An 18,041-nucleotide genomic window follows, 5' to 3' on the forward strand; every position below is an offset into this window, starting at 1 on the left:
TATTCGATGAATGACCAAGGCTGCTGTACTTTTAACTACCTCTTAGCTTATTTTATGTTTTGTGATCCCATTTCATCCAAGTAATCTCTGTGACTTTTATCACTGAATCGCTCCACATTATGATCCAAACTATACTTAAAAAGTTGTAATCTTCTCCTCCGAAGAGTAATGCATTGCCTTCTCCTCTAGCGTACGTTCGTCGACGAAGTAGAACCGATAACCAAATAGAAATTGATGCCGGACAGACAGTCAAAGCAACATCGTAAGCAATATCATCCAACCTCGTTGACTGAACGCTACACGAGTATTATCCCCGGCCATTCCTTGAAGAACCGAAAGCAGGGAGGCCGCTGACTGCTGAGTCTGAGGCAGCGTTTACTCCATTGGCTTGAAACTTCAAGCTCATGTTGTGATCATGCTCGTATGCTAGTCATCTATTCCATCTACAAAGTTCTCACCCTCATGGTCAAATCATGTCTTACTCCATTCGATAGTGTGCAGCACAATGTTGTTCCTGCTGAGGATATCGAGTATTGACCAGTTGATTGAATTTGTCAGGAGTTAAACCCATCAATTCCACCGTGGTTAATTTTAAAATTCCATAGAGTATTGCACCTGGATTGCTCCTAGAATCCGATCAGGGACGGCATGATAGCTCTCTTCCCGGTTCGACTCCAGAGTGTTGCTAAGCTCTTTGCCGCTGGAACCATCGCCATGGCTTCTCAGCTTGTCACGACTTGGCTCTGGGGATGAACATTTTGTATAAAACAAGAACAGTAAATCATTAAGGTCAATAGAACAAAAAAATGCACATTACTAACATTTAATTATTGGAGGTGTAGTTTCCTCGTTGAAATAGATCATTTCTGCATTCGAGAGGGTAATCGTTCTCACCTTCCTCCTCTCGGAGGTGCGAAGATCAATCGATTGCATCGGAGAGTTACTATAATTTTCTTCTCGAGAATTCATGGATACCGAAATCGGAGATAAATTCACGTGATCACGTTTTCAGCCCCCGATCTAATGCTGTGAAAACTTTTCACGGCGACGGCGACATCCTAAACCATTATACTGTCAATAACGCTGGACAACTTATTCCCCGGAGATGTGATATCTTATATGTCGCATTCTTGCAGGAATACTCAATCACTTTACCTTATTAAGAATCGGGGACACCGAGGAATCTTTCCAACGCCCTACCTGCATGCATATGATTTTCTCTCACTCCGTACTCTCACAATCTCCATGTTCCTTCCCCGCAATTTTACAATTCATTGCTCGATCACATCGAGTAAAATAGCAGCCTTATCTGTATTACTTATCTATCTTCTATCTTTATCGACACTATCACAGTCTCGGTGAATCCACCCGACGTTGCCAGATAACGATGTGCTTGCTGATAGGTCTCGCTAGGGATGATCAACAGCTAATATGATACACCAATTTCTAGTCTATCCATGATCAAACGACTACCTAGGCTGCTAGGTAATAAAAATCATTCTAAATCATGCGGAGCTTATGATTTGAGAGGATTCAGAGAAATCAACAGGGACTCCAGCCATCAATCACTCATTCACATCACGGAAACGTATTGATCTGGGCACCAAATGGTAAAATGGTTCATCATATGAGATCATGATCCTGGATCTTGCAGCGTGGGGTCTGGGTTGCGTATCTCTCGTATCTTTGGTACTAAGGAAAATGGTTTGGCATATACTCTTCTAATGGCCCTTGCCTTTGGATTGATTGTCTTGGTTGGTGAAATGCATCTGCACGGGAGAGGATTTCAGAGATAAGAAGCAAATGTAGATGATTCACTTACATGACAACACTAGGCCAGGTACCTTCCATCTATCGGGGGATTTCGAACCGGTAAACTGGGACAAGAAACTAATAAACTTAACCCAAGTCGACAAATCGACCGACAATTTAGATCTAGTCTCCTGTGCGATTATACTTCTTTTTCACATTGTGTAGGGATTCAAAGAATTTTTTATGCAGCTACAGAGAAGGTAAAAAGACTTTAGAGGATCATAAGCCGAGAAAGACCATAGACGGCGTCCAGGGCCCTTGTCTATCCAATAATCTATATAATAGATGCAATGCCCGTCTTCAAATTTGGAGGTGAAGAAACCAAGAACACTGCCGGTACTAGACCAGTCGACGAAAGCACGCCGTTAATTTCTACCAGTGGTTCGTCGAAGAGCCAAGAGAGCGCAACCGGTACAACGTTACTTCATAACCCCTCTTCCTCTTTGCAGTCTAGAAATAAATCAACCTCCTCTCCCAGACGCCTCTCTTCTTCTTCCTCTTCTTCAGATATTCACTTCAGAGATATTATATTTCACTCTTCGGACGAATCGGGCGGCTGGTTCCTTGATTTCATCATGGAGAAAGTCAAAAATACGAAGATTGGCTACTGGGCCGATAAGTTGGCCGTAGAGGCCGAACCTGGATTGACCAACGCTCAACTCATGTTAAACAACCACGATTTGAAGCCTGGTAGGTAATTCTTATCTTGTATGAGTACACAAATACTGATATCTCTTCCAGTCGAACCAGAACGTAGGCAATGGGGAACCTGGAATTTCGTAGGATTTTGGATCGCGGATTCTTTTAATATTGTGAGCATGCCTCCAATGACCATTTCTTGCCCAGAAGTAAGATTCTAACGTTGCGACCAATTAGAACACATGGATGATATCATCGAGCATGATTGTCGGCGGATTATCGTGGTGGCAATCATGGCTTTGTGTATGGATTGGATATTCAATTGCAGCCTGCTTCATTGTATCCACGGCAAGAATTGGCGCCACTTATCATCTTTCCTTTCCTGTTATTGCTCGATCGTCTTTCGGTATTTGGGGTGCTCTGTGGCCTGTGTTCAATCGTGCAGCTATGGCTTGTATCTGGTACGGAGTGCAGGCTTGGATTGGAGGAGAGTGTGTTCAATTGATGATCGCTGCAATTTGGCCATCGTGGCAGCCCAATGGCAAGGTTCACAATGGAATCCCTAATTCTGGAACAAACACTGTGATGTTTGTGTCATTCTTCCTTTTTTGGTTTCTCTCGCTTCCAGCAATTTGGTTTCCGGTCCACAAAATTCGTCATTTGTTTACAGTTAAAGCATATGTGGTACCAGTTGCAGGCCTCTCATTCTTCATCTGGGCTATAGTTCGCGCAAAGGGTCTTGGACCAATCGTCAAACAAGGAAATACAAGCCATGGAAGTGCGTTGGGCTGGGGAATGGTCACTGGAATTATGTCTTCCATCGCCAACTTCGCAACTCTCATCGTTAACGATCCCGATTTCGCACGTTTTGCACGAAAGCCTAGGGATGCTTTCTGGTCGCAACTCATCACTATCCCTGTCGGTTTTGCCGTCACATCTTTCGTTGGCATTATTGTCTCCTCATCTTCAACCGTCATCTTCGGTGAAGCCATCTGGAATCCCCTCGATCTTCTCCAATCATTCTTAACCGAAGGAGGGTCCGGAAATCGCGCCGGTGTATTTTTCATCGCAACTGCATTTGCTCTCGCCCAACTCGGTACCAATATCGCAGCCAATTCCGTATCTGCAGGTACGGATATGACAGCTCTCCTACCCCGTTACATCAATATCCGTCGCGGCGGTTATGTTTGCGCTCTCGTCGGTCTCGTCATGTGTCCTTGGAATCTTCTCTCAACCTCCAACAACTTCACCACCTATCTGTCCGCTTACTCCGTCTTCCTTTCTTCCATTGCTGGTGTCATCATCTCAGATTACTACTTCGTTCGTAAGGGCTACCTGCAAGTTCGAAACCTGTATTCTGCCAAGAAAACCTCTCCATATTACTATACAGCGGGTATTCACTGGAGAGGGTACGCTGCTTACATCGCCGGTATCCTCATCAACATTGTGGGATTCGTAGGAGCAATTGGTAAGAAAGTTCCAATTGGCGCAACATATATCTATAATCTAAACTTCTTCTGCGGGTTTATTGTCGCGTCAAGCGTGTATTGGATTCTATGTAAATTCTTCCCTGTACCCGCTACAAGCGATGTATGGATGGAAGTCGGGGAAGAAATCGATGATCCTAGTATGGCGTATAATGCGGAGGAAGGAAGCGAATTTGAGGAGACGGGCAAAGGTGGGCAGGAAAGTGTAAAGATCATCGGGAGTGGAAAGAAGAGTGATGTGGATTTAGAGGCTTGAGATTTGAGAGATCTCCGTTTGATATTTGATTTTTGGTTTGGAATTTGAGCGTGGGTGTTTAGAGGTCATGAATTGTACCTGTGTATGCATGGATTGACATAGCATTATGAAATTATGAGACTCATGGAAAATCATCGGTGTAAAGGTACCCATGAGGTAGAGTGTAGATAGACGATAGAGGGAGTACCTATGAATCGCTACCTTGACTCGATTTTGAATTTGCTCCAGAAATCTCATTTTAATTTGATGTATACTGGTGAACGAGTACTGGATTGATTAGCTTACCTAGGCAGTGGGGTTTCTCAATCATTGGTCCAATTTGTTTTCGTATACAACAATCTCAATATGGATAAATCCATTACAAGTAGGTGAGTATCGTACTTTCATCTTGTTCTTCTTATACTTTTTTTGAAATTGTTTCATTGAAATTGAGGTGGTTGAGAGCCGGCGGTCCGTCTACTCCGTCTAGAATATGAATTGTGTCATTTCAAATGTTACAGCATTTTTACGAGTACCAGATAGATGAAGAAGTTCATTGATAATTGCCGGCGTGGGAGCACCGGGGTAAGTGTGGGGAAGAGGCGGAATGGACTCCCGGTGATCCTGGTGAAGTTTGTCTAGGTGAAACATAGGGTTTCTATTGGCCTCCCGGTGAACTTTGTTCCTGAAATTCAAGAATGGGGATATTAGAAGTTACTGGTCAGCGTCGTGAAGAACAAGTATGCATTTCTGCTCATTTTGATCTCTATGTCAAAAGTCTTTCGTGATCTATAAAATGGTGTTCTGAGAAAGTTAAGATAGAAGTACATAAAACAAATACTCGTATATGATATCAAAGTCCCAAGAGTCTGAGAAACAGTGACGTCATTGAAGTGAATGCGGCCGCCTGTCACATCGCATATAGCTACATCCCTTAAACACGACATTCAATCCAACTTCAACGCGACAATGTAACATCAGTCAGTATGTGTGGAAGATACGCTCTACACCTGGTAAGTTATAAGAAACAACTGGTTGGTAAAAACCTTGCTGATATTATAAAGCGACCTTCAGAGGTCCGTCATTATCTCGAAAATGAGAACATGCCGGTTGAAGAAGCGCCAGATGATGAAGGTGATGGCACACCGAGGCAAAGCTATAATTTTGCGCCGGGGTATCATGGCATCGTTTATCGGGCTAATGTACCGGATTGGGGTGCGGGATCGAGACATCATAAGGAAGGTGTCGATGAGACTGAAAAGAGATCCGCCTCCGAGCCAGAAACTACCAAACTGGATGTGACTGAGCAAGAAGAACTTACGAATGAGGCAGTCCAGTATAAACTCCAGAGTATGAAATGGGGCTTGATACCATTCTGGACGAAGCGTAACCCGGATTATGGATCGATGATGAAAACTATCAATTGCCGTGACGATTCTTTGATTGAAAATCGAGGAATGTGGAATACAATGAAGCAAAAGAAGAGGTGCATTGTTATTGCAGAGGGATTCTATGAATGGTTGAAGAAGGGAAAGGAAAAAGTTCCTCATTATATCAAGAGGAAGGATGGTCAGCTATTGTGCATGGCAGGGCTTTGGGATGTCGTTCAATATGAAGGCTCTGATGACAAACTTTATACCTATACCATCATCACAACGAGTTCGAATAAACAGTTGAATTTCCTACACGAAAGGATGCCAGTAGTTCTTGACAACGGTTCAGAAGATCTCCGCACTTGGCTTGATCCGAAAAGATCATCATGGACAAAAGAACTTCAATCTCTTTTAAAGCCATATGAAGGAGAACTAGAAATCTATCCAGTTGTCAAGGAAGTAGGAAAGGTGGGCAATGATTCTCCTAATTTCATTGTTCCCGTAGCAAGCACGGAAAATAAGTCCAATATTGCCAATTTCTTTGCTAAAGGGGGGAAGAATGACGCAAAGGCATCATCTAAGCCTTCGCATGCAGACGCACTTCGGAAGATCAAAGAGGAAGAAACAAAAGATACACCAATCAAGGAAGAGCATACAGATACAGATGGTCGCAGAACTATCGATCACAATGGGTCTGAGGACAATGCGCCATTACCGGTGCCCAAATCAGAGAACAAACATGGAATAAAACGTGAGCTTGACAATGTTGATACTGAAGAGCCGCCCAAAAAATCAATACGCGTTTCTGCAAGTCCAGAAAAAGATTCTCCGCCTGTGGCGTCAAATAGGAAGACCAGGAGCGCTACCAACAATAATTATGGAAGCCCGAAGAAATCTTCTGGTCAGGAAAAGGGAAGTCAAAAGATCACGAATTTCTTTAGCAAATGAGGTTAATAAAGGCTTTACTGCAACTTGACTCAGGAGGTACCTGAACGTGGCGAGATGGAGTGGAATTTTGTGCAGGTTATTTACCGCAATTCGGTAACTGAAGATCGTGTTATGGATTTGGCAGGTAACTCGGTACGTCTAAACGTATCGATTCCTGCGCCAAGAATTAATTCGAGCATTTCCCCTTCCACACACGCCATTTCTGGGTTCGGCGAATTAATGGAGCTGCAAGATGGTCGATCCTTACAGGCGGGTAATAATGCTAAAGCTTTTTTCCACAACCTAACTGGGTCATGAGACGTTGCACAACCTTACTGAAGTTATTGTGCAACCGAATCTCAACCTAAACTTTCTCAAAGAACACATTGTTCATGAAGGATAATATGTATAGAGTACAATCTATTTCGAACTTGCTGAAGCAAATATACACCGCCGGTGTAGCTTTTGTTGCTATCATTATAGTTTTCCTGTACGGAACTAATTTTCCACGTATGGCCAAAAATGAAAGTCGCCATTTCGATACATGATGATGCAGCTACTAATTCACAGAACATGTTTGATGTAAATAACCGTTCAGTTCGTATTTGTCTAGAGGAGTTCTATTAAATGTCGCACATGCACCCCTAATATTGCGGGGTCCCCAGATTTCTAAGCGTGCTAAATCGTCTATGGACGGAAAATCTACGAGTGTACAGACCCACCAACCTAAGTGTTAAATAAGCTTCATCTATGTTGCTTGGCGTGTACAAAGATACCTTGATGCGCACTTTCTTGGCTCGCTCGATCTCGTGTTTGACTTTGCTGGATGAAACAAGAGAGAGGAGTGTTGTTGTTGTATTGTGATGAGGAAGATTCTCCATTCGTGGAATCGAGTGTGTCTGGAAGCGCCGTCGATCGTGAGCGAATTTGATGAGCGTCACTGGATACGTTTTCCGTGCTGAAGGTTTTCCGTGAAGATTTGCACGGCTGCGGTTATACTGACATCGAATAGACTCAAATCTCGTTTGACGATATGGGGGTTGAACGAGATATCAAAAATATATAAAGGAGAAACAGATTCCACGAGATTCTCATTCTTCACAACTCACTCAACTCAAGGCAAAGAAACAAGTTGGTAGCTCTACAATCAATCTTTCGAATCGGTCTTTCTGCGACAAATTTTCTGAATATTTAAAAATGAAGCTCTCCATTCTCTCCACAGGACTCGCAGTCCTTGCACAGTTTGTCTCTGCTGCCCCAACACCAACTGAAGGTGATGCTATTGCTGAGCGTGCAAACATCGCTAAGAGAGCTTCTATCACCGATGTTGCCACTACCGGCTTTGCAACCCAAAACGGCGGGTAAGTGATTCCTCAAAATCGTCTCTGAACCTTTCTAACGATTTCCCAGAACTAAAGGAGGAGCAGGTGGCGCAACCACCACCGTCTCTACACTTGCTCAATTCACAGCAGCAGTAACCAACGACGACGTTGCAAGAGTCATCGTCGTTAGCGGTACCATCTCTGGTTCTGTCAAAGTTAGAGTTGGATCCAACAAGACAATCGTTGGAAAGAAGGGAGCTAGTATGTTATCTCCTTGCAAAAACATATTCTAGACAGCACTAATGACTTTCTAGCACTCATTGGAATTGGTCTCTATATCAACAAATCCACAAACGTTATTGTGCGAAACATCATTAGTCAGAAGGTCCTGGCTGCCAATGGTGATGCCATTGGTATTCAAGCAGCAAAGAATGTTTGGATTGATCATGTGTTCGTGCTTCCAAAAATCTAGAACCAAAATTAAAACTAACTTACTTCCCAGTGATGTCTCCTCCGATCTCACCCATGGCAAAGACTACTACGATGGTCTCATCGACGTCAGCCACGCCTCCGACTGGGTCACCATCTCCAACTCATACATCCACGACCACTTCAAGGCTTCTCTCATCGGTCATTCCGACAACAACGCTGCTGAAGATACCGGACATCTCACCGTCACTCAACACAACAACTACTGGTCCAACATCGGATCCCGCACTCCATCTTTCAGATTCGGAACCGGTCACGTATTCAACAGCTACTTCTTGAACGCCGACACCGGTATTGACACCAGAGACGGTGCGCAAATCTTGGTTCAAAGCAACGTTTTCAAGAATGTCAGTCAGCCAATCGCTGCGCTTTACAGTGATGACACTGGGTATGTTTTTCCTTCTCTCTCTCCTTTCCCTTATTCCCATCTCCTGGTCAATTTTACTCACACAAAAACAATAGATACGCAAACGCATTCGACAACGATCTTGGCGGATACGCCAACACAGCTCCAGTCGGTAAATTGACCACCACTTCCCTCCCATACTCGTATTCCTTGTTGGGTAGCGGAAATGTCGTTGCCGCTGTTGTAGGCTCTGCAGGTGCTACTTTGGCTTTGTAAGTGGGCTTGCGAGCGAGCGTGCAAGCGGGAGAGTTCTGGAGAGGATCTCAGAAGGCGTGGAGAGATTGGAAGATGATGGGATAGCGGGTTACGAGATTTAGGGTGGCTTGGGGAATGAAGATATTTTTATTCTTGTGGATAAGTAGTTTTTGATGGATGGATGGATGGATGGATGGAGAGAGGCAGGGAGGAACGCACATAGTTCAGCAATACGATCGTTTTATTCTTCAAAGATGACTTGACCTTTTTGAGTTTTGGTATTTCATGTTTGTGATTGTGTAACGTATGAGCATCGTCTTGCAATTTGGAAATTCATAATCATAGTTACAAAGTCACAAACAGCGTGCCAGCTACTCCGCTTGCGAAGCTCGGATATCCCCCCTTTTCAAATATTTTTTCATCCTTCGAATTCCATTCCATGTAGAGTAGAGTAGTGTCGTAGAACGTGGACGGAAAACAAATAATTAGGGGAAAGAAGATACCGTATGTCGCCTGATTTTTTTACTACGGGGTAAAGTAAGTATTGTGTGGGATATCATATGTTTTCTTGGGATGTTCAGTGTTTGTTTTTTAGGTAAGACATATAGACATACCTACCTAGCTAGGTATATCACTTTCCTTATTTTGCTTCTGGATGTATAGATAGGTTTTGGGATAACTTATCCACTAAGCGTCTACACGAGTGTATCATGGCTAATAAGTGGCATAATCTCTTATTCTGACTTTGATTTAGGTGACATCTGAGTTGAAAGTATGCTAAATTTCTGTTAAGATTTGTAATAGATAGGAGGGCCAGTGGATGGGGACCGGATTCGAGCGATTGAAATAGGGGGTTGTTCATGGGATACAATGATTAGCGAATCAACATCTTCACAAATACGAGCGCAAGAGCTGAAGATGAGGATGAATATAAGAATTTGAAGAGGGGAAAAGGGGTATTAATTTTTCTACTCGAGGAACTTTATTTCTATCTGTTCTATCCCAATGTGTCTATCATTCAAGCGTCTCTCCGATCCCAAGCTTTTCTCTCTGAAATCCAATCAGTCGATACGTTCCAGCCAGACTCCAAACCCATGGCCCAGTCATACAACCCGATCTAAAGCCCCTCTTTCGCCAGCATATCCGCAATATCCAAATAAAAAGCAATCGCATTAAACTTCCTCACATTCCCCGTCAACTCCCACACCAACCACCTCAACCTATTGGTCCAATTAATTAAATCCAAATGACTGACATCCACCAAAGTCCCCTTATAAGTGCCCCAACGACTACTCTCAACACTAACCAACCCATCATTCGGCCCCTCAACTTTCTCCACTATCCCATGACTCTTGCGAAACGCACTCCATAGCTTCGGATCGCAAGACGCCCCATAGCTAAAATAACGCACACTCTCATCATCCGGCGTATTCGGATTAAACTCCTCGCCCATATATTTCCTCGTCAACTGCGTAAAAGCCCCGGTACTAATCCCCACCTCATTCAATTTCTTAATCAACCCCGGTATCATCCCATGCCACCAACTCTCATCGAAACAATAATCCGCAAACGCGCTTCCCCGATGCGGCGTCGCGATCGTCGTCAAACTCAGAACCTCCACATTCGGCGGCTGCAACCGCGATATCATAAACCGTGCATCTAAACCTCCCATACTATGCGCAATAATATTCACGCTCTTCCCATTCGCCTTGGCGGCAATATCTTCCCCCAATGCCGCGGCGCGTTCTTCGATACTACCGGAAGCGGGCACAGAGGCGATAATTACTTCGATGCCCTTTGCGCGAAGAGCATTCGTTATGCCGCGCCAATATTGCACTGCAGGGAGAAGAGTACCCGCAATGCGAACTTCGTCGAAACCGAAGAGACCGTGTGCGAGGACAATTGGATGTTTAGGTGTAGCTAATCTCATTAGTGTCCTGACTTACATTACATCGAGGAGGCATGCGAGGGAAGATACCATAACAATCTCTAATCGTAGCAAAATCATCCTCAATCGCCCTTCCAATATCACTAACCTTCGGATCCGCATCTCTCATATCCTTTTCTTTCTCATGTTGTCGAACATTTGACGTATGGATTCCCGCTGCATGAATAAACGACGTACGTGGCTGAGGAATAGGTTTCTGTGAAGTATGGATGGCTGAGTTATGTATTTGTATTTGAGAATCTGTTGTTCGGGTGGAAAGTTTACGAGGGCGGGAAGTATTGAAGGAGAGCATTATAGGTCGTTTGGCTCGTGGTACATTGTGAGATAGACATCTAATCGATGCTACACGAGCGACCGGAAATGTCATAATTGGATATTACACATTGAGTTTGGCTAAAAATCATTGCCATTTTGAAAAGAGTCGAGGTGGAAAGAAGAAGGTGCTTGATAGTGTTCGCGGGGCTAGATTTTTGTTGGTAAAACTAGTGACGTATATGGAAACATGTGATTGGTCTTGAGGAGCGGAACGGGCCTTTGCTAAAAATAGTCGAATTAGACGCACCTAAAGTCAAGATCAAGATCATTATCATTATCAATATCCACAAGATTGTATAAGATTCGTGGGTATGGAGTCTTTAGCATATTGAGCACACATTCTGAAACATAATTCGAAACAGAGGATATCTTTGTTGTTGAATCGCGAGCTAGTCTATACACAGGTTATCATCAATTGCCTCTTCACCACAACAGTAAGTTCAATATAACTTTCATCATGGTGGAAAACTAATAGTCTTCACTACCACAACCATCTCCCCTTACAATTGCGCATTGCTCGACCTCTCCCCCCAAATAAACTCAAGATTGAGTTCCCTATTTTGGTCCTTCAACACGTTCAGGTACAACAGGCTTAACATCGAAGACTGCCTTCAACAGGTCCGATATAACCTGACTCTCCCCCTTCTTGCCTGCCTCCTTGATCTCCTTCAATTTGATCTCAGCATCCTTGTTGGCATCTTCTTCTGCCTTCTTGTTGCCGCTCGTGTGCTAGATCCAACAAGTTAGAACCTCAAATCGTTCCTAGCTAGAGTGCCCTTCCCACTCTCCAGACACAACGTACCTCTGCCTCGAACTTTTTGAACTCATCTTCCTTTTCCTTTCTATACGCATCGATTTCCTTCTTTGCTTCGTCTCTTGCTTCCTTTACACGTTTTGTGCGGTCTGCATCCCTATCAGCATTGCCTCATCCTGCAAACATAGTATCGTCGTAAGTATCAACTCACATTCTCTAGCTGTAGATTGAAACGTTAGTATATAATTTAAACTTTGCCAACATTCTAGGATTCCAACTCACCTTTCTGAACAATCTTCTGCGCATCTCTCTCTGCCTAACCTCTCAATCAGTATCTCCATCCTCCTCTCATCATCCTAGAGCCCAAACATACATCAAGCAACGTCTGAATACCCGCCGAATTCTGTGCCGACTATCATCTTACAATTAGCAAAGCACTCATAACCCAACCTCCAGCCCATCCATGCCCATCTAACATAACCCCCGATCCAAATCATCGGACTAAACATACCATCTTCAAATCCGACTGTTCTCTGCACAAACAATACAATAAGTTCAATGTATCTTCTCTTTCAAAAATCAATCGTGTCTTCGAATCGTTATCAACGTCGCGCAAGAAGAAAGTGGAGAGTTAACGTTGGATTTGGAGTGGTTCAAGCTTATAGATAGCTCCAACAGATGCAACAAGCTCTCCTGGTGCAGTGTAGAGACCCCTGTCCGGCAACTTCCGTCTGCGCCTATCGCATCGATTGCAGCTTCTCAAATCACTCCACCATTCTAGAAATTTAGATATCCGTCTTGTTCATACTGAACATTATATATTTGTAGACAATTGGAGTTACTTCTCATAATTCTTTTTAAGAGGTTCCCAACAAATCAACTCAATGTCTCGCGCAGCCAAATTAACACTCTTCGGCACTTCACTCTTCGCCGCCGGCACTATAGTCTTCGTACATTATGCGCAGACGGCCGAGAAAGCTGTACGTTCTACCTCTCTATTCCACCTCCGTACCATTTCCAGTCTCAGCTGCACATATACTAAAACAATACACAGGCAATGCACGCAGGCGTAATCCGAGACATGGAACAACAGCGCATAAAAAAAGAGCGCCAGTTAGATTTCGATTTGCAGCGGGCGATGGAAGAAGAATATAGGAAGGTGCAGAATGTTAGTGATGGGACTACGAGGTGATACACCTCTGCGGCTTCAGACGAGTATATATGTTGTGTTTAGGCATTACAAATCATGGTACTCGTTTGAAGAATGAACGAGAGATGTATATTACAAACCTGGGCAACACGGCGACAAAAATTAGGGATCAATATGTATGAGTATGTATGGGAATGAATTGCTGGAGGAAGTCCTAGAGTATGATTGTAGCCATGTATGGCATTATCCAAGGGATATATTAAGTCCTGTACAAATGGGCCATGAAAAAGATTCGATGTGAATTTTGAAGAGAACTTTCACAAAAACAAAAGAGATCAAGTCACACCATCGATCAGATTATCAGTTATTATCTTGTTCTTTATGCCTAAAGAAAAATCTTAGTATGATACAGCAGCACCATTCAATTTCATGATGTGCGCCCAATATAATGCTTTTCTGTGCATCTTCAGCACTGTGACGTAGAATATTTGGCAGAATATTTCTGCGAACGAGAAACGCAATCAAACTTCTTCATCCTATGCAAATAATTTGAATGCCCCTTCTTAATGGTCACAATCTTTCTTCCCTCCCAAACGCCACGATATGCAAAGATTTCCCCTGCCACGAAATTCATAGTCTACCCCCATCCAGTCGTAATTAGATCGTACAAAATCAGCGCACCGTAATGCCAGATCTCTTTGTGAACATTCTTGTGGCAATATTCATTGCTGCTAACTCTTGGAAAAGTAATTTAGCGGCGTACGGGATGTGAATTTGGGAAATCTTTGTCTTATTCTTGCAAGGACGACACTCGAAGGAACCGGTATTGATTTTACTATAATTAGGTCAGCATAACTTTTTTTTCTGGATGGCACATAGACTTACGCAATTGGTGTCATGAGTCCACAGATATCACAGATATGAACTCTGAAAGCATCTGAAACCTCAAACAATCTCTCCTTCAAGAAAGCACTGGCACCGTGAGAAATCATACAATCACGTTCCATCTCTCCGAAACGAAGACCACCATCTCTAGCACGACCTTCCACGGGTTGTCTGGTTAGAATTTGTACAGGACCTCTGGCACGTGCATGAATCTTGTCGTCGACCATGTGACGCAAACGTTGGTAATATGTGGGACCAAGGAAGACTTGGGCCATCATCTTACGACCAGTGTGACCATGGTACATGATCTCAAAACCACGAGAATGGTAACCATGTGCACGGAGAAGCTTAGAGACAGAATCGACAGTGACTTCGGTAAATGGTGTGGCATCACCCTCAAGTCCACGTAGAGTAGAAACCTTACTCAATTGACACTCGATCAAATGTGCGATTGTCATACGAGATGGAATAGCGTGGGGATTGATGATAAGATCTGGAACTACACCCTCTCTAGTGAACGGCATGTCCTGTTGCATATATGTAATACCGATAGTACCCTTCTGTCCGTGACGCGAAGCAAATTTGTCACCAATTTGAGGAATTTTAGTAGTTCTCATTCTGACCTTCACGAATCGGAGACCTTCGGCATTGGTGGTAATAAGTACTTGATCAACAAGACCACTCTCGGTGCTTCGAAGAGGTGTTGATGCATCACGCTTGACATGAGCTTTTGTGCGCTGGCCCATTTCCTCAGAGTCAGGAGCAATTGGTGCAGTCTTTCCGATAATGATATCCGCACCAGTGACACGAACACCAGGAGCCACGATTCCATCATCGTCAAGTTTGTCATATGTACCCTGCTTGAGCTTAAGAGTATCGGATCTATAAGGCTTTTCGAATTGTTCCACAACGTTCATACCAATACGCTTTTCTTGATCGGTGTAGGCTCGATAGAACAAACTTCGGAACAATCCACGATCAATACTACTTTGGTTCATAATAACGGAATCTTCTTGATTGTAGCCAGAGTAGCACATGATAGCAACAATGGCGTTTTGACCTGCGGGCAGTTCTCTGAACTTTAGGAACTCCATAGAACGTGTAGTGGCGAGAGGCTTTTGAGGATAGTATAAGATATTGGCCATAGTATCCATGCGAACATCAAAGTTAGTGAGGAAAACTCCCATAGCTTGTTTACCCATAGCAGATTGATAACAGTTACGAGGAGACTTTGTAGCAACAGAATTAGCCTTGAATGAATAAATTCATTGAACTTAAAGCTTACCTGATTGTGATCCGGGAAGGGAATAATGCTTGCGCAGATGCCCAAGATCATACTTGGATGAATTTCACAATGAGTCCAGACATGGGCAGTTGGATTGATAGGTGCCTTGACACGCTTGTTCAAATCACCACTTTCATCGGGACGAATTTGATAACCAGCCTGAAGTTGTCGAGAGATGTCCAGATCTTCAGGTGTCATGGTAATCATGACGGTCTCTTCTTCCTCGGCGTCCAGATACTCAACCACACCATCATTAATCAAACCTTGGAATCCATAGTATCCTTGTCTTACTTTATCATCCTTATCCATGTTGGCTGGCAGCGCCTGATCTTCCTCCAGACGGTGAATGTGGTCCTTATTCAATACCAAGTTACCTTTGTTGGTGCTGTCAGGATCATTGTCAATAACCAATAAAGGTCTGCACACTCGTCCTGCATCGGTGAAAATCTTGAACTCTCTGTCACGAATTTCCCGAATAAGTGAAACTTCATGAGAGATCAAGTGTGATCTACGAAGATCTTGGACACATTTGACCAAATGAGCAGGATCTCGATGAATACCAACCCAAACACCATTGACGAAAACCTTTGTTGCATTGGGTGCTCGGAGTGGTTCGTACTCCTCCAACACTTCCATGTTTCTTTGAATCATGAACTCGACGATTGGATCACTTGGCGTACCAACTGTAACGTAACACATCAAAGCCAAATTCTTAACCAAACCACAAGCTTGACCTTCGGGCGTCTCTGCAGGGCAGACCAAGCCCCAATGAGTATTATGCAGTTGTCTAGGTTTGGCGATCTTTCCATCACGTCCGATGGGTGTATTGGTTCGGCGCAAATGAGAAAGCGTTGAAGCAAAAGTATATCTGTTCAACACTTGAGACACACCAGCTGTAGAACTTGCTGCCTTCTTCTGGTCACCCCAGTTACCTGTGGCCAAAGAATATTTCAGACCGTTCGTGATTGTTGTGGATTTCACACCCAAAGTTAAATTAAACTCTCGGTTGTTTTCCACGCAACGTTGCAAGTATCTGTACACATCCGTTGTCAATCTACGGAACAGATTTCTGAACAACTTTGCAAGTAAAGGTCCAGCCAAATCCAAACGCTTCTTTCCGAAATGATCTCGATCATCAGTCTCCCGACGACCAAGAGCGCATTGAAGTAACTTATGAACCATGTAACCCAAGAAGAACGCTTTTCGGGTTTCGCTACCTTCCTTTTGAGAGATATGAGGAAGCAGCTCCTTCTGCATGATGTCACGGGCGTATTTGATACGCTTATCACGAGTCAAAGATGTACCGTTACCACGCTTTCCGATGAAATCGAGGGCAACTTCACGATCTTGGATGACGAAAGCTTCCTCAATACATGGCTTCAACATCTCGAGCATTTGAGTATCATTTCGATCGTAACAAATGTGGTTCAAAATATCTTCATCAGATACAACACCAAGTGCACGAAAGACGATGGCTATAGGGATGTCTGCTTTGATATATGGTAAAGTTGACTTGACAGTTTTACCAAAACCTCCTCGGTTGCTGTCACCTTTGTCGTATAATTTGATTTGCAATGAAGAGATAAGACGCGAACCCTTCTCCAAAGCACTTCGAATTTCAGCCAAGTATGACACTGCACTGTTCGCTGGCTTCTTGAAGACTTGAACAATGTTGGCGGCACTACGCTCTTGGGCGATCAGAACCTTCTCACTTCCGTTGATAATGAAATATCCTCCTTGATCGTAAGGGCATTCGTTCCATCCATAGAGTTCGTCTTCGTCGAGACCCTTCAATATACAAAATTCCGACTTCAACATCATAGGCAATTTTCCGATATAAACTTGTTCTGGAAGTGGAGCACCTTTAGGGCCTTCTGGGTCACCATCCTCATATTCCCAGACCAATCGTGTAGGATGTTCTCCGCCATTCACCAACTCTGCTTCTTGTTCGTCATCAAGCTCGTTGAGAGGAACAGGGCGCTCTACAGCGACTTGAGTACTCTTCGTCATCTCTATGTAAAGAGGACTTGAATACGTAAGATTTCGCAAACGAGCTTCTTGTGGTAACATAACTTGTGTGCTTCCATCACCTTCGGTCATAGCCGGTCGAGAAAGCATGATGGTGCCGAACTTGATTTCATATCGACGGAGTGCAATAGGATTATCGTGGGACGAAGGTGGATTGTTTTGGTCAAGCGTGAGTTGTGAATTCTCTTCGACAAGCTCTTGCATAGTGGTTTGGACGAATTCATCGAAAGAGTCGAGTTGCTGCGAAACTAGACCTTTTGCTTCGAAGAAGGAAGAAATAACCGTCCAGCAGTCCTCTGCCGTGATACCTGCATCCTCCTCTCCATAATCATCATATTCGTATCCCTCTTCGTAATCAGCCATGGTGTATTAATTTGAACTCTACTATCTGTATGCGAGTCGAGTTGAGGTCGGAGATTTGATGGAATGCGGAGTTGTAGTTGGAATTGTCGCAAAGGCAAAGTTGAGAGCTGTCGCCTCAAACAAAAGATTGGCGCGTCCCCAGGACCAAAAAGGACCTCAAGAACAAAGAAACAATGGCATAAAGATCATACAAAAATTATTTGAAGAAATTTGGAAACTGGCACGATGATAATAGTTTTGTTGATGTTGAGGCTCAAGTTTCAGAATTCAAGGTGAGATTAATGAAGGTACAGAAATAATTCGAGCTGGAGGAAGCCTTTCAAGTTGCCCAGAGCATACAAGCAAAAGTGTAAGCCGTAGAATTGCAAATCAAGCTTAGCTTTTTGAGACTAGCGTGGGGCTCGGAAAAACTAATAGCCGAGCCGAAG

At 43.6% G+C, this 18,041-nt stretch overlaps 7 protein-coding genes across 7 annotated transcripts; 4 read left to right on the plus strand and 3 right to left on the minus strand.

Moving 5' to 3' along the window:
- Window positions 1–2,102: 2,102 nt before the first annotated feature.
- EAF02_005514 (uncharacterized protein) lies at window positions 2,103–4,194 on the plus strand (the record flags this gene model as incomplete). The annotated part of the gene is made up of 3 exons (XM_038901562.1): window positions 2,103–2,502; window positions 2,554–2,624; window positions 2,689–4,194. The coding sequence occupies 3 exons, from the start codon at window positions 2,103–2,105 to the stop codon at window positions 4,192–4,194; spliced, it is 1,977 nt and encodes a 658-aa protein (XP_038758902.1).
- Window positions 4,195–5,159: 965 nt separating this feature from the next.
- Window positions 5,160–6,494, plus strand: EAF02_005515 (uncharacterized protein; the record flags this gene model as incomplete). The annotated part of the gene is made up of 2 exons (XM_038901563.1): window positions 5,160–5,186; window positions 5,238–6,494. 2 exons carry the CDS (start codon window positions 5,160–5,162, stop codon window positions 6,492–6,494), a joined length of 1,284 nt encoding a protein of 427 aa, XP_038758903.1.
- Window positions 6,495–7,670: 1,176 nt separating this feature from the next.
- EAF02_005516 (uncharacterized protein) lies at window positions 7,671–8,906 on the plus strand (the record flags this gene model as incomplete). The annotated part of the gene is made up of 5 exons (XM_038901564.1): window positions 7,671–7,834; window positions 7,884–8,056; window positions 8,110–8,245; window positions 8,298–8,672; window positions 8,747–8,906. The coding sequence occupies 5 exons, from the start codon at window positions 7,671–7,673 to the stop codon at window positions 8,904–8,906; spliced, it is 1,008 nt and encodes a 335-aa protein (XP_038758904.1).
- Window positions 8,907–10,002: 1,096 nt separating this feature from the next.
- EAF02_005517 (uncharacterized protein) lies at window positions 10,003–11,200 on the minus strand (the record flags this gene model as incomplete). Its single annotated transcript, XM_038901565.1, has 2 exons — window positions 10,003–10,805; window positions 10,864–11,200. The coding sequence occupies 2 exons, from the start codon at window positions 11,198–11,200 to the stop codon at window positions 10,003–10,005; spliced, it is 1,140 nt and encodes a 379-aa protein (XP_038758905.1).
- Window positions 11,201–11,703: 503 nt separating this feature from the next.
- EAF02_005518 (uncharacterized protein) lies at window positions 11,704–12,416 on the minus strand (the record flags this gene model as incomplete). Its single annotated transcript, XM_038901566.1, has 6 exons — window positions 11,704–11,877; window positions 11,951–12,051; window positions 12,114–12,122; window positions 12,185–12,218; window positions 12,276–12,314; window positions 12,414–12,416. The coding sequence occupies 6 exons, from the start codon at window positions 12,414–12,416 to the stop codon at window positions 11,704–11,706; spliced, it is 360 nt and encodes a 119-aa protein (XP_038758906.1).
- Window positions 12,417–12,786: 370 nt separating this feature from the next.
- Window positions 12,787–13,094, plus strand: EAF02_005519 (uncharacterized protein; the record flags this gene model as incomplete). Its single annotated transcript, XM_038901567.1, has 2 exons — window positions 12,787–12,882; window positions 12,957–13,094. The coding sequence occupies 2 exons, from the start codon at window positions 12,787–12,789 to the stop codon at window positions 13,092–13,094; spliced, it is 234 nt and encodes a 77-aa protein (XP_038758907.1).
- A 630-nt stretch (window positions 13,095–13,724) lies between these two features.
- EAF02_005520 (DNA-directed RNA polymerase II subunit RPB2) lies at window positions 13,725–17,613 on the minus strand (the record flags this gene model as incomplete). Its single annotated transcript, XM_038901568.1, has 3 exons — window positions 13,725–13,887; window positions 13,938–15,166; window positions 15,223–17,613. 3 exons carry the CDS (start codon window positions 17,611–17,613, stop codon window positions 13,725–13,727), a joined length of 3,783 nt encoding a protein of 1,260 aa, XP_038758908.1.
- Between the last annotated feature and the right edge of the window lie 428 nt (window positions 17,614–18,041).

The sequence above is a fragment of the Botrytis sinoallii genome (assembly GCF_014898435.1).
Source record: "Botrytis sinoallii strain Bc 23 chromosome Unknown BSIN_008, whole genome shotgun sequence".
Lineage (NCBI taxonomy): Eukaryota > Fungi > Ascomycota > Leotiomycetes > Helotiales > Sclerotiniaceae > Botrytis > Botrytis sinoallii.